Source organism: Phocoena phocoena, chromosome 6, assembly GCF_963924675.1.
Source record: "Phocoena phocoena chromosome 6, mPhoPho1.1, whole genome shotgun sequence".
Classification (NCBI taxonomy): domain Eukaryota; kingdom Metazoa; phylum Chordata; class Mammalia; order Artiodactyla; family Phocoenidae; genus Phocoena; species Phocoena phocoena.
Window position 1 is genome coordinate 68070318 of NC_089224.1, and position 25977 is coordinate 68096294.

Here is a 25977-nt window from a genome sequence, read left to right on the forward strand (position 1 = left end):
AGAATGTAATAAATTAGGAAGAAAAATTGTTCTAAAATAAAATAGGAGAAAAGGATATTTAATGATTAAACCTTCATTGTCAGTCAGGTCCTCTCTCTAGATGTGTGTGTACCTATATGCAGTTTATTTGGAAATTCAAGTAAGTTTGTGATGGCAGAGGTGATTGGGATGAAGATAGTTTAACAGTGTATGCTATCTGCCAGAATCCAAGCAGAATTAAAAGATAGTAAAGACTCAACTGTAGTTTGACTCTTTCTTTTCCTTCCCCTTCCTGCCTTCATCCCCCATCAACCTGGGAAAGGTGTATTGTAAATAACTGGGGAAACCCCTGCAGTTGAGTGCCTTTTTCCTTTCAGACAGCATGACTTCCATGAATAGGAACTGGGAGTGGCATTGCAGAGACTATGTCTTAGATCAGTAAAGTACTTTTAGTATTCTGGGATGCAGAAATAGCTTTGTTATTATAGAACCTTCTCCTTTACTGGTATTTTAGGCATCCAATTTTACTTTTTTGTTTGTTTGTTTGTTTGTTTGCGGTACGCGGGCCTCTCACTGTTGTGGCCTCTCCCGTTGCGGAGCACAGGCTCCGGACGCGCAGGCTCAGCGGCCATGGCTCACGGGCCTAGCTGCTCTGCGGCATGTGGGATCTTCCCAGACCGGGGCACGAACCCGTGTACCCTGCATCGGCAGGCAGACTCTCAACCACTGCACCACCAGCGAAGCCCCGAATTTTACTTTTACTGTTTGGGCACTGAAATGATGTATTCTTTCTCATTTGGATCTTAATTGTAAAAGGTAGAAGCCAGAAAGCTAAGAAGTCCCTTAAAAGTAGAAATTATATTCTGTTGGTGAGACTTGGGAGAATTTATTGCTGGAATTCTTCAGAGAATTATCAGGAACTTGATACTGTTTGAGGAATCATGGTAAAAGGAAAGGAAAAGATCTCAAATACTTAGAGCTGGCCTAAGATCACATAAAGCTAGATTTCACTTTAACCCTAGTACTATACGTTTTTCCATTTTTCTTATAGCGTCTTAAGTGAGTAGATAATTAAGATATTTGTACTGAACTTTGCATGTCTTCAAAGTTTTGTTACATATTTTGGCTTCTAGTAAGAACCCTATGGAGGTAGGAGCAGCAGATGAAAAAGTGGCCTTAGAAAAAATTAGGCGACTTACCGTAGGCACAGCTAGTAAACAGCAGATTCAAAATTAGAATGCAAAGTTTTTTTTGTTTGTTTTTTCATAATCTCTCATTCCTGGCTTTCATTTTAATATCAGATCCCTAAGGTTTGACTCAAAGTCATCCACTATGACTTGAACCATTTCTATACCTTATATTAACGAACACAAAATTTTCCCTTGTAGAATGAAAACATATCTGTTAAAAAACTTTATTTTGTATAACCAGATTTTCCTTACTTGACCTACAAGAACCAAGAAACCTGCCCTGTATTTGAAAGATAATTTAGTGTAATCTACATGTTTTGTTAGGAACAAAATTGTCTCTAGGAAGAGTCCAGGGTAGTGATGGAGGATATTATCCCAAACATAGATATTTTCTGACAAAGAAATGGGATTGCTAGGGATAACAGATAAAAAATTTGGTTCAGTTTGCAATTATTTTTTTAAAAATAAATTTATTTATTTGTTTTTATTATTGGCTGTGTTGGGGTCTTTGTTGCTGCACGTGGGCTTTCTCTAGTTGCGGGAGCAGGGGCTACTCTTCATTGGGGTGTGTGGGCTTCTCATTGCGGTGGCTTCTCTTGTGGAGCACGGGCTCCAGTTGTGCGGGCTTCAGTAGTTGCGGCATGCGGACTCATTAGTTGTGGTTCGTGGGCTCTCTAGAGTGCAGGTTCAGTAGTTGTGGCACACGGGTTTAGTTGCTCCACGGCATGTGGGATCTTTCCGGACCAGGGCTTGAACCCATGTCCCCTGCCTTGGCAGGCAGATTCTTAACCACTGTGCCACCAGGGAAGCCCTGCAATTATTTTACTAGACAGGCGCTTTAACCAGCTAATCCATGGTGCCGTTTGCAATTATTTTAAATAGCATCTTCAATGTACAAGATACTGTGCTATGTATTATAGAAGATACCAAAATGACTCTGTGACACCAAGGAATTTACAATCTGTTAGGAGAGGTGGGCCCACAGGTAACTCTGTTGGCAGGCCGCAAGAAGTGCTAGTTGTAAGTAAAAGGAGACAGAGACCCAAAGGGCACAAGTTAAGACTGCAGAGGAATAATAAGATGAAGATAGGAAAGACATCTAGAAAATGTAGTAGACTGCTGTAAACAGTGTTTACAGGAAACTTTATGAGGAAGGCACCAGGGAATGGAGGGAAAATGAACAAGAATCCCCTGTTCTCTTTGATGGACAATGCAGGCACTCTCAAACTGTCTCTATATGTCTTGTCTTTGGGTTCTACATAAGTTGTCATTTGTTCATTCATTTGCTCTTATTTTTTCTTTCCTCTTGTTACAGAATCTTGGTGATTCATAAACATTAATCAATGTTCCTTATCAAAAAGATCTGCTTTGAGTATATATTTAACAAAGAGAAAACAAGACAGAATTTTGGTTTAGCGGTTAGATTTCTAGCCTTAAAAAAAGTGTATTGATCACTAATTTTTTTGATCTTTTATCAAACAAAAGTAAACATTGTTATATACTACAGTATGGTCAGTCCTTCCATGTATACCAGTGTGTGACAATAAACTATATATAAGAGAAAGACAGTGAGTGTCAGTTTGGCCTCTTTGGTTTAGCTCTTCAACTCCAGCATTTCTTAGAATAGTTTGAGGCTCTGATGGTTAATCAGTGATATGAGAGTCACGTCACCACATTCCAGGAGTATTAAAATGTCCTAGAGTGGAGTTTTAGTCACAGGCCACTCTGCATCATATTATAGTATGCAGTGACTGTAAACCCTGACCTTATTCTTGCCCAGAACTTTGGTCTTTAATACTTAAAGGTAAAAGTGGAGAGTTTTCATTACTATCATCACTTGTGCACCTGTGCATAAAGCCTACTTTTTGACATTAGTATTGATTGATACAGCAAGCTTTGCACCTGTGCATACAGCAAGCTATGCACCTGTGCATAAAGCCTACTTTTTGACATTAGTATTGATTGATACAGCAAGCTTTTTTTAAAACTATTACTGCTCCAAGTAATAGTTTTGAGCAGTAGTTTCCATTTTCTCTTTTTTTTTTCTAAACTACTCTTGGTCAAAGGTGAATATTTTGTAATCTTTTAAGAATTATTCTAATCAAATTTACTGCAATAAGAAGAGGTAAAATCTCTCCACATATTTTCAAATACATCATTTAGGGACACAGGGAAGTGAATTAAACTTCTACTCAAAGTTCTTGGAATTTGGGGACATTGTTTCCTTAAAAACATTTCCTAAGTAGCATATGATATAATTCCTTAGTATGGATTCTGGATCTTTCTGTGTTAGCACAGGTTACTTGGAGCTACTGTAGAAAATGTCACTTTATAGAACTCTGTCAATGTGAGTTTCTATTATTTGTACACCAAGGGTGGAGTATCACAACTCACTGTTTACAAAGGCACCTAGCTGTCACCTGTGAGAATATTACAAGTGGAGCTGAACTATGATAAAGGTTAAAGTGTAATAATATAACCAGGAAATGAAGGCAGTACCAGAAAAGTTGTGGCAGAGTAAAATGAGTCTTTTACTTATAGAAGTTACTAAAAATATCAGATCAGTTCTTTTCCCATTGCTATTTATTGTCCAGATCAGTACTTCTCAGAGCTTTTGTTTCAGGACCTCTTTATACTGTTAAAAATTACTGAGGGGCTTCCCTGGTGGCGCAGTGGTTGAGAGGCCGCCTCCCGATGCAGGGGACCAGGGGTTCGTGCCCTGGTCTGGGAAGATCCCACATGCCGCGGAGCGGCTAGGCCCATGAGCCATGGCCGCTGAGCCTGCGTGTCCGGAGCCTGTGCTCTGCCGCGGGAGAGGCCACAACAGTGAGAGGCCCGCGTACCGCAAAAAAAAAAAAAAATTACTGAGGACCTCAGATAGCTTGTTTTTTGTTGTTTTTTAAAAATTAATTATTTTTGGCTGCGTTGGGTCTTTGTTGCTGCGCGCAGGCTTTCTCTACTTGTGGTGAGCAGAGGCTACTCTTCGTTGCGGTGCACAGGCTTCTCACTGCGGTGGCTTCTCTTGTTGCAGAGCACGGGCTCTAGGTGGATGGGCTTCAGTAGTTGTGGCTCGCGGGCTCTAGAGTGCAGGCTCAGTAGTTGTGGCGCGTGGGCTTAGTTGCTCCGCGACATGTGGGATCTTCCCAGACCAGGGATTGAACCCGTGTCGTCTGCATTGGCAGGCGGATTCTTAACCACTGCGCCACAAGGGAAGCCCCAATAGCTTGGTTTATATTGGCTTTTATGGGTTATATCTAATGATATTTATTAGATATAATGGTATTTATTGTATTAGATATGAAAACTGAGACATTTTAAAAATAATTATTTAATAAATAATATGAATGTAAGCAACATGCCCATTAAGTGTTAATACTAATAACTTTTTATGAAAAAATAACTTTTGAAACAAAAATATTAGTGAGACAAGTGGCATTGTTTTATATTTCTATGAATTTCATTAGTGTCTGACTAGTAGAAGGAAAATGAAACAGTACATTTCAAAAAGAGTATGAGTAAATTTTAGTAACCTTTTCCAGATAATTGCAGAAATTCATCTTTGATACCATACCAGATCTCAGAAGGGTAATTTCCTAAAGGTTTGTTATGGTATAGAATCTGAAACCACATCAGAGAACACTTTGTTATACTAAAATCCATTGGTCTGTCTTGCAATTGAATGGATCTTTCACTCATGCATGTTTTTGTAACATCATGCATTTGCTCATTTGGAAAATATTAGTTCATTGAATTATACAGATCTTCCAAATGTTGCTATGTTTTATTATACAATAGAAAATGTGTTAATACTACAAGAATGTCATTAGAAAGTCTGTGGGTTTTTCATTTTTGTTATTTAGCTATGAATTTGTGGAGGTGACAAATACAGTGGTTACTAGTACAATTTGGTGCTGCTGTCTTTGTTCATGCTAAGTTGTCAGCACTTTTAGTACCCATTGTAAGGAATGAGACTCAAAGAAGTTAAAGTGCCTTTCAATGATTATGTGGCAAGGATATGTCAAAGTTGGGCTATATCTAGGTCTCTTGCTTCCCAAATCAGTGCTATTTTCAAAATACATAATATTTTCTAGTATTTACAGTGGTCCTCAAAATCAAATTTTGTCTCTGATTTTTATCCTTAAATAGGTAGTGAACATTTTTTAGCTTTTAATTACTTTTTCTTTCCTTTTGTGTTTTTCATTATAAAAAAAGTAAATATAATAACATTTTTAAAAAGTGTATTACTGTCTCCTTTGTTAGTAAACATGGTTCATAGGAGTAACCTGTGCTTTTTTTTGAGCACAGTTTCTACTAAAATGATTAGTTGTGGTATATGCATGGTCAAGATTATTTCTGGGAATTGTATTTCATGGAGCAATGAAAAGAAGGCAAAATCACCATTATTTTAACATCTCTGGAGTTCGCTTGGTAATGAACTCACAATATTCAAAATGTAGCTATTTTCAGGGGAAATTAGGTAAAATTTATATTTAGGTGAATTTCAAGTTTTTCCTTACTACACATTTTGCAAGAAAAAAATACTCAGGAGTGATTAAATAATTTACAGCTATTTTAAAAGATATTTCAAGATACTGCACAAGTCTTATTATAACTTGGAATGTATATCTCTTATCATTAAAATAATGTCTAAACCATTTCATGCTTAAGATCAAGATTCTTTGGCTAGACGAATGTGATGTATTTAGGTGAAAAAAAGAGGCTGAAACTCAATTACTTTCAGGTCTTCTCTCACTGTACTCCCCATGAAGACATAAAGCCTAGGTTAAGAGATTTGAAATTGAAGGCGCACAAAGATCTCACTTCTGTAACAGAGAAACTGGAAGGATGTAAACGTCTAAAAATGTATATAATTTAACTTTTCACAAACATTTCACGTTTATAAAAAGCAAACGTGTCATTTGAAAAATGTGTATGTGTGTGTATCTCCTTATAAGATAGGTATATTTATACTCAGAGCTCCTAGCCTAATACAACCTGTTTTTCTGAGTGGATTTAAATTTGGAAAGAGCATAATTGCTTTCAGCAAAAAAATTCCTTCTCTTCTCAACCACATTGAAGGATATTGGAAGACCCCCGTATCTAGGTAGTAGTACTTTGATCTGCTCAAGACTTCTCAAGTGGTAATGTGCTTAAGAATTTCTTGAAGAGTTTGTTAACAGACAGATTCTTGGAACCCATCCCCAAGATTCTGATTATGTAAATAATGGGTGGAGGCCAGAGATCTGCATTTTAATAAGCTATGCTGGTGTTTGAGCCAGTGATAAAAGTCACTGTTTTGAGGATTAGATGTGCTAGAAAATGTAGAATCTGGTATCTTTTAACTCTGCATTCCAAAACAGGATATCCCATTTTTGAGCCTATTTTACATGTAAATTTTAACATTAAGAGTTCTACAAATACAGTTTTATCCCCGAATTAGCAATTTGAATACTTAAGGATTAGTGTACTCCAGGAGTCCCTGTTATAAAACAACATATTAATAGAAATGAATTTCTTTGAAGCCTCAGGAATCTAACCAAAATAGACTTCCTTTAAAATTATTTAAAAAAAAGAAATTGAAGCCAAAAAACACTGAAATTTTTCCTAGTCCATTTGTATTATTAGAATTTTGTGTGTATTCTAATGGCATAAAATTTTAATCTAATTTTTATTGTAAAGTAATTAAGTAAAGCTTTTTGGAAAGTCAAAACACAAAACATACCAAATTATTTAAAAAAATTTTTCATAATTATTTTCACTTCGATTGTGAAGTTTTTTTTAAAAATTCTGATTCATTTTTCCTAGTCAGGTCTCTTACATGCAGTAAAATGTACCCTTTGTAGTGTACAGTGTTAAAAAAACAAAATTCAACTGAGTGAATTTTAGAGATCTTATTGACTTTATCCAATTTAGCAGATGGAAAGGAGGTCTGAGGAACTGTAGAAAATGAAAGATTTTTGTAGGCAGAAGGGTGTGGGAACAAGAAAGTCACACTAGACAAAAAAGCAGATTGGTTACCGCAAGGTCACTTTCCTTTAGGGGGTGGCAAGGGCCGATCAGGCAGAGTACTTATTAGCTTGTGCTGATTAGATGAGTCCTGATTGGTTTAAAATTCCATTTCTGGGAAAGCCAAAACTGAAATTGTCTCAATTTGGTGATTTGGGGCTTAGCTTAAGTGACTCTATTTTGGGGGCAGTTGTTTTGTTTTTAACAACAGTTTTATAAGTTTTGACAAATGAATACAGTTGTGAGACAAACACCACAATTAAGATATAGGACAGTTCTATTACCCACAAACATTCCTTTATGCCACTTTGTAGTTCCTCCTACCTCACTCCCAGTCCCTGGCAAACACTGATCTGTTTTCTTTCCCCATACTTTTACCTTATTGCAGAATGTCATATTTATGGAGTCACGCAGTATATGGTCTTTTGAGGCTGACTTCTTTAACTTAACATAGTGGATTTGAGATTCATCTGCACTGTTGTGTGGATCAGTGGTTAGGTCGGTTTTATTGCTGAGTAGTATTCAATCAGGATGTATCACCGACTGTTCATCCATTCACCGGTTGATAGACATTTAGGTTTGCTAGTTTTTGGTGACTGTGAACTATGCTGCCCTAAACATTTCATGTACAGAGTTTTGTGTGAATGTATGGTGAAGATCTGTTTAATTTATCAGGATTTATTGATGATGGTTTTGTAGTTAAGAAATCTTTGCCTAGGGTTACAAATATTTTTTCCTTTGTTTTCCTCTAGAAGTTATGTAATTCTTGGTTTTATATTGGGTTTATGATCCATTTCCTGTTAATTTTATGGATATCCAACTGTTCCATGGTTATTTGTTGAAAACTCTGTACTTTCTCCATTGAATTCCCTTTGTGTACTGTGTTGAAAATCAGTTGATTTATGTGTAAGAGTCTATTCTGTCCCGTTGATGTATGTACCTATCTTTCACCAATACCATACTGCCTTCCTTGATTACTATAGCTTTAAGATAAGTCTTGAAATCCAGTCTTAAGAAAGTCTTCCAACCTTGTTTTTCTTTGAAAATAGTTTTGGCTAATACATTTACTTTGCTTTTTTTTTTATAACTTTTAGAATCAGCTTGTCAATTTTATTTTTATTTTTTAAAATTTATTTTTTTATACAGCAGGTTCTTATTAGTTATCCGTTTTATACATATTAGTGTATATATATGTCAATCCTAATCTCCCAATTCATCCCACCACCACCCCCACCACCACTTTCCCCCCTTGGTGTCCATACGTTTGTTCTCTACATCTATGTCTCAATTTCTGCCCTGCAAACCAGTTCATTTGTAGCATGTTTCTAGGTTCCACATATATGCGTTAATATATGATATTTGTTTTTCTCTTTCTGACTTACGTCACTCTGTATGACAGTCTCTAGATCCATCCATCTCTACAAATGACCCAATTTCGTTCCTTCTTATGGCTGAGTAATATTCCATTGTATATACGTACCACATCTTCTTTATCCATTTGTCTGTCGATGGGCATTTAGGTTGCTTCCATGTCCTGGCTATTGTAAATAGTGCTGCGATGAACATTGGGGTGCATGTGTCTTTTTAAATTATGGTTTTCTCTGGGTATATGCCCAGTAGTGGGATTGCTGGGTCATATGGTAATTCTATTTTTAGTTTTTTAAGGAACCTCCATACTGTTCTCCATAGTGGCTGTATTAATTTACATTCCCACCAACAGTGCAAGAGGGTTCCCTTTTCCCCACACCCTCTCCAGCATTTGTTGTTTCTAGATTTTCTGATGATGCCCATTCTGACTGGTGTGAGGTGATACCTCGTTGTAGTTTTGATTTGTATTTCTCTAATAATTAGTGATGTTGAGCAACTTTTCATGTGCTTCTTGGCCATCTGTATGTCTTCTTTGGAGAAATGTCTATTAAGGTCTTCTGCCCATTTTTGGATTGGGTTGTTTGCTTTTTTAATATTGAGTTGTATGAACTGTTTATTTATTTTGGAGATTAATCCTTTGTCCGTTGATTCATTTGCAAATATTCTCTCCCATTCTGAGGGTTGTCTTTTCGTCTTGTTTGTAGTTTCCTTTGCTGTGCAAAAACTTTTAAGTTTCATTAGACCCCATTTGTTTATTTTTTGTTTTTTATTTCCATTACTCTAGGAGGTGGATGAAAAAAGATCTTACTGTGATTTATGTCAAAGAGTGTTCTTTCTATGTTTTTCTCTAAGAGTTTTATAGTGTCTGGTCTTACGTTTAGGTTTCTAATTCATTTTGAGTCTATTTTTGTGTATGGTGTTAGGGAGTGTTCTAATTTCATTCTTTTACATATAGCTGTCCAGTTTTCCCAACACCACTTATTGAAGAGACTGTCTTTTCTCCGTTGTATATCCTTGCCTCCTTTGTCATAGATTAGTTGACCATAGGTGCGTGGGTTTATCGCTGGGCTTTCTATCTTGTTCCATTGATCTATTTCCGTTTTTGTGCCAGTACCATATTGTCTTGATTACTGTAGCTTTCTAGTATAGTCTGAAGTCAGGGACTCTAATTCCTCTAGCTCCGTTTTTTCCCTCAAGACCGCTTTGGCTATTTGGGGTCTTTTGTGTCTCCATTACAAATTTTAAGATTTTTTGTTCTAGTTCCATGAAAAACGCTATTGGTAATTTGATAGGAATTGCATTGAGTCTGTAGATTGCTTTGGGTAGTATAGTCATTTTCGCAATATTGATTCTTGCAATCCAACAACATGGTATATCTCTCCATCTATGTGTATCATCTTTAATTTCTTTCACCAGTGTCTTATAGTTTTCTGCATACAGGTCTTTTGTCTCCTTAGGAAGACTTATTCCTAGGTATTTTATTCTTTTTGTTGCAGTGGTAAATAGTGTTAGCTTAATTTTGCTTTCAGATTTTTCATCAGTAGTGTATAGGAATACAAGAGATTTCTGTGCATTAATTTTGTATCTTGCTACTTTACCAAATTCATTGATTAGCTCTAGTAGTTTTCTGGTAGCATCTTTAGGATTCTCTATGTATAGTATCATGTCACATGCAAACAGTGACAGATTGACTTCTTTTCCAGTTTGGATTCCTTTTATTTCTTTTTCTTCTTTGATTCCTGTGGCTAAAAGTTCCAAAACTATGTTGAATACCAGTGGTGACAGTGGACAACCTTGTCTTGTTCCTGATCTTAGAGGAAAAGGTTTCAGTTTTTCACTGTTGAGAACGATGTTGGCTGTGGGTTTGTCATATATGGCCTGTATTATGTTGAAGTAAGTTCCCTCTATGCCTACTTTCTGGAGGGTTGTTATCATAAATTGGTGTTGAATTTTGTCGAAAGCTTTTTCTGCATCTATTCAGATGATCCTATGGTTTCTCTTCTGCAATTTGTTAATATGGTGTATCACATTGATTGATTTGTGTATATTGAAGAAACCTTGCATCCCTGGGATAAATCCCAGTTGATCATGGTGCATGATCCTTTTAATGTGTTATTAGCTTCTCTTTGCTAGTATTTTGTTGAGGATTTTTGCATCTATGTTCATCAGTGATATTGGTCTGTCATTTTCTTTTCTTGTAGTATCTTTGTCTGTTTTTGGTATCAGGGTGATGGTGGCCTCATAGAATGAGTTTGGGAGTGTTCCTTCCTCTGCAATTTCTTGAGTTTGAGAAGAATGGGTGTTATCTATTCTTTAAGTGTTTGATAGAATTCACCTGTGAAGCCATCTGGTCCTAGGCTTTTGTTTGTTGGAAGATTTTTAATCACAGTTTCAATTTCATTACTTCTGATTGGTATGTTCGTATTTTCTGTTTCTTCCTGGTTCAGTCTTGGAAGGTTATACCTTTCTAAGAATTTGTCCATTTCTTCCAGGTTGTCCATTTTATTGGCATAGAGTTGCTTTTAGTAGTCTCTTAGGGTGCTTTGTATTTCTGCAGTGTCTGTTGTAGCTTCTCCTTTTTCATTTCTAATTTTATTGATTTGAGTCCTCTCCCTCTTTTTCTTGATGAGTGTGGCAAGTGGTTTATCAATTTTGTTTATCTTCTCAAAGAACCACCTTTTAGTTTTATTGATCTTTGCTATTGTTTTCTTTGTTTCTGTTTCATGTATCTGTATGATTTTTTTCCTCTACTAACTTTGGGTTTTGTGTGTTCTTCTTTCTCTAGTTCCTTTAGGTATAAGGTTAGATTGTTTATTTGAGATGTTTGTTGTTTCTTGAGGAAGGATTGTATTGCGATAAACTTCCCTCTTAGAACTGCTTTTGCTGCATCCCATAGGTTTTGGATTGTTGTGTTTTCATTGATTTCTTCAGTGATCTCTTGGTTATTGAGTAAGGTATTGTTTAGCCTCCATGTGTTTGTGCTTTTTACGTTTTTTCCCCTCTAATTGATTTCTAATCTCATAGCATTGTGGTCAGAAAAGATGCTTGATATGATTTCAATTTTCTTAAATTTACAGAGGCTTGATTTGTGACCCAAGATGTGATCTATCCTGGAGAATGTTCCGTGCGCACTTGAGAAGAAAGAGTAATCTGCTGTTTTTGTATGGAATGTCCTATAAATATCAATTAAATGTATCTTGTCTACTTTGTCATTTAAAGCTTGTGTTTCCTTATTAATTTTCTGTTTGGATGATCTGTCCATTGGTGTAAGTGAGGTGTTAAAGTCCCCCACTATTATTGTGTCACTGTCAATTTCCTCTTTTATAGCAGTTAGCAGTTGCCTTATGTATTGAGGAGCTCCTATGTTGGGTGCATGCATATTTATACTTGTTCTGTTACTTCTTGAATTGATCCCTTGATCATTATGTAGTGTCCTTCCTTGTCTCTTATAACATTCTTTATTTTAAAGTCTATTTTATCTGATATGAGTATTGCTACTCCAGCTTTCTTTTGATTTCCATTTGCATGAATATCTTTTTCCATCCCCTCGCTTTCAGTCTGTATGTGTCCCTAGGTCTGAAGTGGGTCTCTCGTAGACAGCATATATATGGGTCTAGTTTTTGTATCCATTCAGCGAGCCTGTGTCTTTTGGTTGGAACGTTTAATCCATTCACATTTAAGGTAATTATTGATATGTATGTTCTTATTACCGTTTTCTTAATTGATTTAGGTTTGTTTTTGTAGGTCCTTTTCTTCTCTTGAGTTTCCCACTTAGAGAAGCTCCTTTAGCATTTGTTGTAGAGCTGGTTTGGTGGTGCTGAATTCTTTTAGCTTTTGCTAGTCTGTAAAGCTTTTGATTTCTCCATTGAGTCTGAATGAGACCCTTGCTGGGTAGAGTAATCTTGGTTTTAGTTTCTTCCCTTTCATCACTTTAAATATGTCATGCCACTCCCTTCTGGCTTATAGAATTTCTGCTGAGAAATCAGCTATTAACCTTATGGTAGTTCCCTTGTATGTTATTTGTCATTTTTCCGTTGCTGCTTTCAATAATTTTTCTTTGTCTTTACTTTTTGCCAATTTGATTACTATGTGTCTCGGCGTGTTTCTCCTTGGGTTTATCCTGCCTGGGACTCTCTGTGCTTCCTGGACTTGGGTGGCTATTTCCTCTCCCATGTTAGGGAAGTTTTCGTGTATAATCTCTTCAAATATTTTCTCGGGTCCTTTCTCTTTCTTCTTCTGGGACCGCTATAATGCGAATGTTGTTGCATTTAATGTTGTCCCAGAGGTCTCTTAGGCTGTCTTCATTTCTTTTCATTCTTTTTTCTTTATTCTGTTCCACAGCAGTGAATTCCACCATTCTGTCTTCCAGGTCACTTATCCATTCTTCTGCCTCAGTTATTCTGCTGTTGATTCCTTCTAGTGTATTTTTCATTTCAGTTATTGTATTGTTCATCTCCATTTGTTCTTTAATCCTTCTAGGTGTTGTTAAACATTTCTTACATCTTCTCGATCTTTGCCTCCATTCTTTTTCCTAGGTCCTGGATCATCTTCACTATCATTATTCTGAATTCCTTTTCTGGAAGGTTGCCTGTCTCCACTGCATTTAGTTGTTTTTCTGGGGTTTTATCTTGTTCCTTCATCTGGTACATAGCCCTCTGCCTTTTCATCTTGTCTGTCTTTCTGTGGATGTGGTTTTTGTTCCACAGGCTGCAGGATTGTAGTTCTTCTCACTTCTGATGCACACGTGCCTGCCACACGGCGTTGATGTCATCGTAGAGGTTCTTCTCAGAGGGCTTGCCCAAGCTGATGCCATGGCCCGAGTAGTCGTAGAAGATGTTGCAGTTGATGCGTGAGCCGAGGCCGATGTAGAAGCTGCACATCTGGCCCAGGTCCATGGCGTTGCCATGGAGAAGATCAGTGTGTAGTGGCTGGAGGGTGCACAGCGCACGAACATGCAGCCGAGCCCCAATTTTATTTCTAACACTTTTTTTGTATATTCTGTGATATTTTCTACATAGACAATGATTTTTTTTTTTTTTTTTGCAGTACGCGGGCCTCTCACTGTTGTGGCCTCTCCCGTTGCAGAGCACAGGCTCCGGACGCGCAGGCTCAGCGGGCATGGCTCACGGGCCCAGCCGTTCCACGGCATGTGGGATCTTCCCGGACCAGGGCATGAACCCGTGTCCCCTGCATCAGCAGGTGGACTCTCAACCACTGCGCCACCAGGGAAGCCTGACAATGAATTTTTTTTTACATGAAGACATGGGAATTCCCTGGCGGTCCAGTGGTTAGGACTTGGTGCTTTCATTGCCATGGTCATAGAACTAAGATCCCGCAAGCTGTGCGGTGGGGGAAAAAATTAAAAAGATAAAAAATGAAGACAGTTTTATTTCTTGCTTTCCAGTCTGTATGACTTTTATTTCTATTTTGGCTTTATTGTACTGCCTAGGGCCTCCAGTATGTTTTAGAAAAGGAGTGATGAGGGCAGATATTCTTACCCTGTTCCTGATCTTATGGGGAACATACACAGTCTTTTATCATTAAGTATGATATTAGCTGTAGCTTCTTTTTAGATGCATTTTACTGGGTTGGGGAAGTTTCAATTCATAGTTTGCTGAGAGCTTATTTCATGAATAGATGTTAAATTTTGTCAAATAACTATTTCTGCATCTAGATGATCATATGGTTTTTCTTCCTTAGAACAATTGATTTGATGAGTTATGTTTATTGATTTTAATATTGAATCAGCCTTTAATGTCCCTTGATAAACCCCACTTGATCATGATGTGTAACCTTTTTACATATTGCTAGATTTGATTTGCTAACATTTTGTTACATTTTCTTGCATGTGTTCATTACCAATACTCGTTTGTAATTTTGTCTTTTTTTTATCTTGATGTTAGGGCCTCATCAAATGAGTTGGGAACTGTTTCTTTCTATTTTATTTTCTAGAAAGATTTGTGTAAAAATAGTATTTTGGTAGAATTCACCAATTCTAAAGCCATTTTGGCCTGGAGTTTTTTTTATTGGGAGAGTTTTTAACCATAACTAAATTTTTCTTTAATGGGTAGAGGAGTTTTTAGATTATCTACTTTATCTTAAGCAAGTTTTTATACTGTGTCTTTCCAGAAATTTGTCCATTTCAATGAAGTGGTTGGATTTATAGGCATAGATTTTTTAGTATATTTTTCTTATTATTCTTTAATATCTGTTGCATCTCTAGTATTGTTCCCTCTTTCTTTCCTGAAATTGATTATTTGTGGTCTCTCTTTTTTTATCTTGATCAGTCTGGCTATATGTTTATGAATTATATTAATCTTTGCAAAGAGCCTGCTTTGGATTTTATTGGTTTTCTCTTTTTCTGTTTTTCAGTTTCATCAATTTCTGTTCATATTGCTTCCTCCCTTTTGTTTACTTTGAGTTTAATTTACTCTTCTTTTTTTTTTTTTTTTTTTTACTCTTCTTTTTCTTGTTTCTTAAGATGGACGTTCAGATAGTTCTTTTTGCTTAATATAAGCATTTAATTATATAAATTTCCCAAGAACACCTTTAGCTCCATTCCATAAATTTTGGTGCTGTGTTTTCATTATCATTCAATCAAAGTATTCTAATGGCCTATGTGACTTCCTCTTTAACCTGTAGGTTATTTAGAATTGTTTTGCTTAATTTTTGAATATTTAGACATTTTCCAGATGTTTTTCTGTTACTGATTTCTGGTTAATTTCATTGTGGTAAGAGAACATACTTTATATAAATTTTAGGCTTTTGTTTTTAATTTGTTAAGGTTGGTTTTATAGCTCAGAATATGGTTTATATTAGATTCTGTTCCATGTGTGCTTGAAGAGAATATATTGCTCTTGTTGGGTGGAGTGTTCTGTAAATGTCAGTTTGATTGATAGGCTTCTATCAATCAGCTGTTCTATATCTTTACTGATTTTTGTCTGCTTGTTTCTTCACTTACAGAGAGAGAAGTGTTGAAGTCCCCAGTTGTAATTGTGGATTTGTCTATTTCTCTTTTTAGTTCAATGCTTTTGCATCATTTATTTCAACACACTTTTTTGGTGCATAAATATTTAGGATTATTTCATGCTTTTGGAAAATTGATTCCTTCATTGTCATGTAACATCCTTTCTTTAAACCTGACAGTTTTCTTTGCTTTGAAGTCTGTTTCAATAATAATGTAGCTTTCTTCTGATTAGTGTTTGCATTTGTTTTTTTTTTGCGGTACGCGGGCCACTCACTGTTGTGGCCTCTTCCGTTGCGGAGCACAGGCTCCAGACACGCAGGCTCAGCGGCCATGGTTCATGGGTCCAGCCGCCCCACGTCACATGGGATCTTCTTGGACCGGGGCATGAACCCATGTCCCCTGCATTGGCAGGCGGACTCTCAACCACTGCACCACCAGGGAAGCCCTGCCCATTTTTTAATCAGATTTTTTTTTTTTTTTTTTTTGCCTTTGGGGTATATGAGTTCTTTGTATATTTGAGTTATTAACCCCTTAACAGATACATGATTTGCAAATATTTTCTCTCATTCTGTAGGTTGCCTTTTCATTTTGTTGGCCTTTTCCTTTGCTGTGAAGAAGCTTTTTAGTATGTTATAGTCCCACTTGTTTATTTTTTTTTTGACTTTATTTCCAAAATGATTTCCAGAAAATTGCCAAGACTGATGTCAAGAGCTTACTGCCAGTTTTCTTCTAGGAGTTTTATGGCTTTAGGTCTTACATTCAAGTCTGTAACCCATTTTGAGTTAATTTTTTTGTATGGTGTAAGATAGTGGTCTAGTTCCATTCTTTTGCATGTGGCTGTCCAGTTTTTCCAATACCATTTATAGAAGAGACTGTTCTTTCCTTATTGTATATTCTTGGCTCCTTTTTATAAATTAATTGACCATATATGAATGGGTTTATTTCTGGGCTCTCTATTCTGTTCCATCAATCTATGTGTCTATTTTTATGCCAGTACCACTGTTTTGATTACTGTGGCTTTGTAACATAGTTTGAAATCAGGAAGTGTGCTGCCGCTACCTTTTTTCTTCTTTCTCAGGACTGCTTTGCTATTTGGGGCCTTTTGTGGTTCCATACAAATTTAGGATTGTTTTATTTCTGTGAAAAATGCCACTGAAATTTTGATAAGGACTGAATTGAATCTGTAGATTGCTTTTGGTAGTATGGCCTTTTAAACAATATTATATGGGTACATGTGGAATATTCCAACCAAAAGCAACAAAATACGCACACTTCTCAAGTGTCCACGGAGCATTCTCCAGGATATATTTTATGTTAACCCACAAAACAGTTCTGAGAGGGAAGTTCCTAGCAGTAAATTCTTACGTCAAGAAACAAAAAAAATCTTAAACAACTTAACTTTATTTATTTATTTTTACATCTTTATTGGAGTATAATTGCTTTACAATGGTGTGTTAGTTTCTGCTTTGTAACAAAGTGAATCAGTTATACATATACATATGTTCCCATATCTCTTCCCTGTTGCGTCGTCTCCTTCCCTCCTACCCTCCCTATCCCACCCCTCCAGGCGGTCACAAAGCACAGAGCTGATCTCCCTGTGCTATGCGGCTGCTTCCCACTAGCTATCTACCTTACATTTGGTAGTGTATATATGTCCATGCCTCTCTCTTGCTTTGTCCCAGCTTACCCTTCCCCCTCCCCATATCCTCAAGTCCATTCTCTCGTAGGTCTGTGTCTTTATTCCTGTCTTACCCCTAGGTTCTTCATGACATTTTTTTTTCTTAAATTCCATATATATGTTAAACAACCTAACTTTGTTCCTAAAGGAACTAGAAAAATAGATAAAGTCCAAAGTTAGAAGAAGGAAGGAAATAACAGAGTTCAGATTGGAAATAATTGAAATAGGAACTGAAAAGACAACAGGCAAGATCAATGAATCTCAGAACTGGTTATTTGTAAAGATAAACAAAATTGTCAGACCTTTAGCTAGAATCACCAAGAAAAAAGAGAACTCAAATAAATCAAATCAGAAATGAAAGAGGAGACTTGCAACAGATACCACAGAAATACAAAGGATTTTAAGAGACTTCGATGGACAATTGTATGCCAACACGTTTGACAACCTATAAGAAATGGGTAAATTCCTAGAAACATACACCCTACAAAGATTGAATCATGAAGAAGTAAAAATCTGAAAGTTCACTTACCAGTAAGGAGATTGAATTAGAAATCAAAAATCTCCCAACAAACAAAAATCCAGGACCAGACAGCATTCAAAGAAGAACTAATACCAATCCTTCTCAAACTCTTCCAAAAAAAAAAAAAAAAAAAACGAATACCAATCCTTCTCAGACTCTTCAAGAGGAGGGAATGCTTCCAAACTCATTTTATGAGGCCAGCATTACTCTGCTACCAAACCAGACAGGGATACCACAAGAAAAGAAAATTACAGGCCATTATCCCTGATGAACATAGATGCAAAAGTCCTCAACAAAATATTGGTAAACTGAATTCAACAATACATCAAAAGGACCATTCACCATGATCAAGTGGGGTTTATTCCAGGCATGCAAGAATGGTTCAATTTCCTCAAATCAATCAATATGATACAACACATTAATAAAATGAAGGATAAAAATCATATGACCATCTCAATAGATGCAGAAAAAGCATTTCACACAATGATATGATAAAAACTCTTAACAAAGTGGGTATAGAGGGAAAGTTTCTCAACATAATAAAGGCCATATATGATAAATCCACAGCTAACGTTATACTCAGTGGTGAAAACTGAAAGCTTTCCCTCTAAGATCAGGATCAATACAAGGATGCCCACTGTTGCCACTTTTATTCAACATAGTGTTGGAAGTCCTAGCCAGAGCAATCAGATAAGGAAAAGAAATAAAAGGAATCCAAATTGAAAAAGAAGAAGTAAAACTGTTAATATTTACAGATGACATTCCTTAAAAGCTTTAAGAATCTACTATTATTCTGAGCTGTACACTGTTCTCTAGAAATGCTATGTAATTAATCTAAATAACATATGAGAGTAATATCTGAGGTTGAGGCTTATCAGCTATACACTTAGCCACACACTCCCTTATTTCATTAAATAAACCTTAGATAATGAGTAAAAAATTAAGATTTTCTTTTCTTTTCTACTTTCAGTGTTAAATGTTCACAAAAGACAGTGAAGGATTCTTATCACATAATGTGTAGACCATGTGCCTGTGATCTTGAAGTTTGTGCCAAATGTGGAAAGAGAGAAGATGTTATTCCGTGAGTATTTCTTTTTATGTTTGGGATTTACTCTTTTAATTAATATGTGAATTTTCTTTTAAGGAAACATTCAGTTGCTCTGAGAGTCTTAAGATGCAGAATGTCACACTAATGTAGACGTTGTTCCACTCAACAGGAAGAACATCTTAATTAATTGTTAAATATTTCTATCATTATAATAAAAGTGAAACATCACTTTTAGAAAGTTAAAATATTTATGAGGTTCACACTTATTACACATTACAAAAGAATTACTTATTATATAATTTCTTTTCTTTAATGGACATCATGTGTTAATTTCTTTGATCATACTTTATTGACAACTGTATTATAATTGGTTGGCTCTTGAGTTAAGTTAATCTTCAAGGATCTTTTCCTCTTTATTTCATTAGACTCCTATTAATCAAGAAATGTAGTGTAAAAGTCTTTTCAGTCTACACAGTTAAACAATGAAATCCTGAGAAATAAAGTTTTTTTCTTCCATCTTTAGGTTTAATATAGAACCAGAAAAGACAGAAAATGTTGAAAATAATCAATGTTCCAGCCACAGAAGAAGCTGCAGAAGAAATGAAGAAAGTGATGATTTAGATTTTGATATTGATTTAGATGACACAGAAGAAGACAATCAGATGGGTTGATATAACTATATTAAAAGACAGTTTGGAAGCATGAAATTCTGAACAACTTTGAGGGTTTAAAAAAAAATACTGTGGAATACTAGTAAGGACATTGGAAAAACATAGAGAAAATACATGGACAATATGAATTGTGTGTGATATTTGAATAGTGATAAAGCTTTCATCCAGAGTTTTCTTGTAATACATTTTTAAGTAGCATATGCTAGTATATCTGCCAAAATGAGTATTGGAGTATCGTATTGCAGTTCATGGGAATTATTTAGAAGAATATACTATCTATTATCAAATTAAGCAAGATTCAGAATTGATGCTTATATAGAAACTATCTCATGGAAAAGTCAGATGACATTATTATGTTGCTAGCCTCAAAAATTGGTTCTCAGGAGGTACCTTTTGATAGATTGATCTCAGGTTAATGTCCCACATAACGAAAGCCCTCTTGCTTACGCTTGCTTGTTGTAAAGCAAAAAGTTTGTTTTTTAATAATAATGTTTAACAAGTATATAGCAGTTTTTCTTTGAAAATGTTTTTATGTATCTTATCACATTTTTAACTTTTTTCGCTTATGAAATTTACATACAGAAAAAAATGCATAAAATCTATATGTATAGTTTAACACATAAAGAAAAATCATACATTTATCACCCACGTGAATAAAATACTCCTAAACAATATAAGTTAGCTTTGTCTGATTTTTGAACATTTTTTCTATCTTTTTGTTTTGAAAAATCTCAAACCTAAAGAAAAGTAGCAGTGTAGTACAATGAACCTTTGTATGCTCTTCACTTAGATTCACAATTGTTAACATTTTGCCACATTTTCTTTATATTTGAATAGATATATGGATATATTTTTTATTTGCTGAACCATTTGAAAATAAGTGGCAGGCATTGGTTTCAAACTTTATATGAACAGACTTATACTATGCATGTTAATTTGTATCTCTTCTTATTTCATTATTATGAAACTTGTGAAATTGATCCGTGTTGTTGCAAGAGCTCTAATTTGTTAAGATTACATTTTTATTTTACATTTTTCCTCTCTAATACTGAGGGACATTTGAGTTATTTCAGAATTTTCCTATAACAAACAATACTAAGTGTTTCTTGGTATAAGTGTCTTATTTCTTGGTACATTTTCTGTTAGGTATGTAATAGAAGAAGTTTGAAATGTTTCCTGGTGTACTTGTCTTGTTTCTTGCTACAGTTTCTGTTAGGTGTGTCTAGCAGTGGTAGAGGGCATCAGGTATATATGCATCTTCACTATTACTATGTACTATGTAATGCTGTCTTTCCAGAAGGATTGTTATCTCCCTTCCCCATAGCAATGTATTAGAGTTCCTGTGCTCTGCATCCTTTCCAACGCTTGGTATCATCCTTTTAAATTTGTCAGATATGTGTGCAACATACGTCTTTGTCTTATTAATTTGTATTTCTCTAATTACTAATGAGCTTGAGCCCCCTTTAATGTTTATTGACCATTGGTTTTTGGGTAATAGATGATATTAAGGAATCATTTTGCTTAGGTGTAATAATGTTATTTGAGAGATACATATTGAAATATTAAAGGGTGTATAGTCAACTTACTTTAAAATATTTTAAGCATAAAAAAGTAGAGATACAGGGCTTCCCTGGTGGCGCAGTGGTTGAGAGTCCGCCTGCCGATGCAGGGGACGCAGGTTCGTGCCCCCGTCTGGGAAGATCCCACATGCTGCGGAGCGGCTAGGCCCGTGAGCCATGGCCGCTGAGCCTGCGCGTCCGGAGCCTGTGCTCCGCAACGGGAGAGGCCACAACAGTGAGAGGCCCGCGTACCGCAAAAAATAAATAAATAAAAATAAATTAATAAATGGAGAGAGATATCATGTTTATGATATAGAAACCTCTAAGTTTACAGTCTACAGAAAGTTTTTCTACCGTAAATTTGTGTGGCTTACCTTTTTGTTTGTAAATTTGTTTTCTGAACTATGTAACCTTTGTGGTTAATGAGCCAGCTTAATTATTATTAGACCTAGCATAAATTCTTCCCCATCTGAGTGAGTTATAATTCCTCAGGTTACCTTACTAGGAGAGAAATTTAATGAAGAGCATCACCTAGTGACATGTACTAATATCTGCATTTCATTCTTTAGTGCTAAGAGAGATTTTGTTTTTTCAACAGACTGAACTTTAATTGTTATATTTAGTTCATTTACATATCTTTAGGTCTTATCCTTTCTAATCTAAAAATTATTTTTATTGGAACTTGGCATGGATCTAAGTCCTGGCTCTGCCAGTTACTAGCTGTGTGACTTGGTACAAATTAATTAATATTTCTGTGCCAACTATGAGTGCACTAAATAACTGATATTATTATTGCTACTGTGATTTTGTGTGTATATATATATTAGTAATGAGTTAGTAATTATTAACTGGAAATGAAGTAATTAGTAATTATTAGTAATGAAGATGTCAATTTGGTTGTTTGCCTATGTTCTTCAGAAGAACATATATATGTGTTTATATATGGAATGCAGAATGTTAGAAGGTGAAAAGTTCTGTGGGAAAAAAAATAAGGCATGGTAGGGTGATTGGGAGTCTAAGGGTATGGATGGGGTAGGAATGAGGGTGCACAAGGGGATGGGAAGTGGTCTTTTTAAATAAGGTGCCTAGAGAGACATGTTGGGGAAGAATGTTCCAGGCAGAGGAGACAGCCACTACAAGGCCTCTAAAGCAAGACTGTGCCAGGTGTGTTCAAGGGACAGCAAGGAAGGGAGTGATTAAGTTGGAGAGTTGAAAGAGATAAGATCAGGAAGGTAATGGAAGGTCAGATGATGTGAAACCTGCTTTTAAGATGTTTTTTGTTTATCTTTGGTTTTCAGCCATTTGACTGATTTCTAAGGTATGAATTTCTTATTTATGCTACTTAAGGTTTTCTGAGTTTCTCATATCTGTTGGTCAATGTCCTTGAACAGATTTGGAAAGTCGTTAGCCATTATTTCTTCAAATATGCTTTTTCCTATTCTTTCCTCTCCTTCTAGCACTCCCATTCTATATACATAGGAGTGTGTCCCACATCTTTCTCATGCTCTGCTTTCTTTTTTCTATATGTTTTTTCCTTTTTGTGTTTGCTTGTTTGTATGTTTTCTATTGGCCTTTCTTTGCATTCATAATTCTGTCTTCTATATAAAGAGGAGTAATGTGTTCAGTATGCTTTTATTTTTTAAATTTTATTGAAGTGTAGTTGATTTACACTGTTAATTTATGCTGTACAGCAAAGTGACTCAGTTATACATATATATATTCTTTTTCATATTCTTTTCCATTATAGTTTACTACAGGATATTGAGTATAATTCCCTGTGAAAAGGGCGTGTATTTATTTATATATTTATATTTATTTGTTTATTTTGGCCATGAGGCTCATGGGATCCCAGTTCCCCAACCAGTGATCAAACCTGTGCCCCCTGCTGTGGAAGCACGGAGTCTCAACCACTGGACCACCAGCCAGGCAATTCCTACTAGTATGCTTTTAAACCCATCTAACACATTCTTAATTTCAGATACTGAATTTTGCAGTTCTAAAATGTTCATTTGATTCTTTTTTTTAAATAGATTTATCTCTGTTGAAATATTCTGTGCTACCTATCTTGTACATTTTTTCTCTATGTTTTTAATGTATTCACTACAGTTATTTTGAAGTTCTTGTTCACTTTTGTTTGCTTTTACTAATTATTTTCTCTCTTGATTGTTGGTCACTACCCCCAGCTTTGCGTATCTAATAACCTTTATTGTATGCTAGATATTGTGGATGATACATTATAGAGACTTCCTCTGAAAAATAAATTACTGCAGATCACTTTGATCCTGTCAAAACTTGGGTTTAGGCTTGGGGTGGTCTATTTCAGTTTCACACTTATTCCTGGCTCTTACTCCTTGAGTATTGTTTTTATTCCTAAGCATGTATTTTCTGAGGTCTTAATGCCACTGGTGTTCACCAAGGAATCTCCCCTCTGGGTAAGCCCAAACTGCAACACTGGGTGACCTCTGAAGTCTCTGCCTACTTCTCAGCTTCACAGCAGCTGTTCTCTGCTAGGACTCCTGGAGTTGTGCCCTGCATGTATGCAGTTTAGGAGACTAAGGAGTGACCAGAGAAGTAGAAGGAGAACCAAGAAAGGGTGTCCTGAAAGGCAGCAGGCACACATATTGAGTGCTTACTGTATTCTGACAGTGCTCTAAACTAAGCCCTTTACATGATAAACTCCTTGAATGTATATCATGGCCCTGCATAGTGATAACTATTATCCACATTTACAGATGAGAAACTGAGATTAAATAAATTGACATACATCCACAAAGTGTTTAGGTCCAGGTTTTGAACCTACATGATCATCTGATCCCAAACCCCATTCTGCCTATTAGTATGCTTAAGAAAAATATGTGAATTGCTGACTGGATAACTCCACTATTTTTCATACTACTATTCCAGGGCTCTGTTGACAGTCATTTCCACTGCCACACTTTCATATTCCTTTATTTGAGAAAATTTAGAGCTTTTCTCTCTTTTTTTCTGAAGAACTGTCCCAGGCATCACTGGAGAGAGCTTAAGTTTTTAGCCACTGCTGATATACCTGAATTCAAGTCACTTTTTTTGTACTCTCCTCCATGATTATTGATTTCCATATATGAATCATAGTACCTGTGATCTTCCTAATTAGTGATTTCATGTTATTGTGAGACCTACTTGCATAATGGAAGGAATATAGGTGTTTGCAAACAATTCTGGATATATCTAGTAGCTGTATTGGGAAGGTAAGTTGTAGTGATTATCTCCTAATATGGTAATAATTATTAGGAGAGTAAAAAGTTGTTATATGTACTTGGTGCTTATATATATTTTTTCATTGTAAAAGATAAACAGCAATATTCTTAGTGTTCTCCATTTTTCAGGTGACTTACCTAAGGCTCGAGGTTAAGTAACTTGCCAAAGTCAAAAAGATAATAAGTAAAAAACCTGAGGTTCAAACCAAGTCTATGTGGCTCCAAAGCCTATATTATTTCAACCACATTTGTGCAAAATTACAAATATTGCATGTTCCTAAACGCTTTTCTTCTTAAGCGAAATGTGTAATAACATTAACCTGAACACACCTCTATCCTTTCCTTATGTCCCTCTTTCTAGGTCTTTTCCCTCTCTCGTAACATTAGTCCTGTACTGAATGATTGCCCTGTTTAAAAGCTACATTTTTTAAAAAATAAAAAGATTATAGATATCCTCCATATAACTTGTGGCATAGAATTTTTGTCACTCATTATTTTCAAATTTGTCAGTAATGTTACATGTTGCAAGGTCGTTTTGCACAGTTTTTACTGGCAAACTTATGGAGTCAGGGGAGTACGTTGGGATTACTTAGCTTTATGCTAATGAACTGCACAATTTCATCAACAACTGTGGAAAAAATTATGCATCCCCAAATCTCTTAAATAAGACTAATTTTTAAGGAATTAAAGTGCCAGGCTTTCAAAAGATATCATTACATAAAACTACACATAAGGTTACATCAGTTACTTCTATATAATCTTAAAAGTAAAAAATATTTTATAATCTTAAAAATGTTTCCTTTCAAATCAAATAGTTTGCATTATAAAATGTATAGTTGGTACTTGATGCTAATATGGAGGGTTTTTTAAAATATATTGGATATAAAATTACAAACAGTACCTTAGTGTTCAAAAGTTGACTGAGTGATACAATATTCCATCAAAATTTGGTTTAGAAGTTTCTGTAACCTCCAGAAATATTAATTTGTAGTATATAAATTAAATATTCAATATTTAAATTATATTATTTAAATATTTTAAAATAACTTTTTTCTATTTTCTAAGGCAAATCAAATGTCTTTGAATTGAACATAAACATTAATTTGTAATTAACATTTTGAAATTATACATTACCCATGGATGGACCTCACAGATAATGATGAACAAAAGAATCCAAACACAAGATTATATATTTTATGATTCCATTTGTATGAAGTTCAGAAATAATCAAAACTGGGAATTCCCTGGTGGTCCGGCGGTTAGGACTCAGAGCTTTCACTGCCAGGGTGCGGGTTCAATCCTTGGTTGGCGAATTAAGATGACACAGGCTGTCCAGCGTGGCCATAAATAAAAAACCCTAAAATAACAAACAAAACCAAACAGAACAAAAATAGTCAAAACTAATGATGATAGACATCAGAATAGTGGCTACCTTTGAGAGTGTGGTATTGACTAGGAAGGGACACAATGGAAACTTCTGGGGTGCTGGAATTGCCCTTATCCTGATCTAAGGATAGTTACAGAAGTATCTAAAAATATAAAATTTAACAGTTAGGATTTGTTCACTTTATTGTATCTAAATTTTATCTGAATTCAAAAGTAATTATAGTACTTAATTTAAAAAAATTAATAGATACCATTAGCAAATCCATTCCTTGAAATAAAGCAATGTGGATTTTGGTGTCAGGAAGAGTAGCAGGCAGAGAGACTTGGAGGCAGAAGGATCTGTTTGAACCCTAACCCTGCTCCTTCACT

General features: G+C 35.5%; 1 protein-coding gene across 1 annotated transcript in view; it reads left to right on the forward strand.

Annotated features, from left to right (window-relative positions):
- Positions 1–19463, forward strand: part of C6H9orf85 (chromosome 6 C9orf85 homolog) — a 57770-nt gene extending 38307 nt beyond the window's left edge. The window contains exons 3-4 of the mRNA XM_065879638.1: positions 18679–18789; positions 19280–19463. Of these exons, the coding sequence (XP_065735710.1) occupies positions 18679–18789; positions 19280–19427 (259 nt within the window). The 3' untranslated portion in view covers positions 19428–19463. The remainder of the gene's footprint in view (positions 1–18678; positions 18790–19279) is intronic.
- The last annotated feature ends 6514 nt before the right edge of the window (positions 19464–25977 follow it).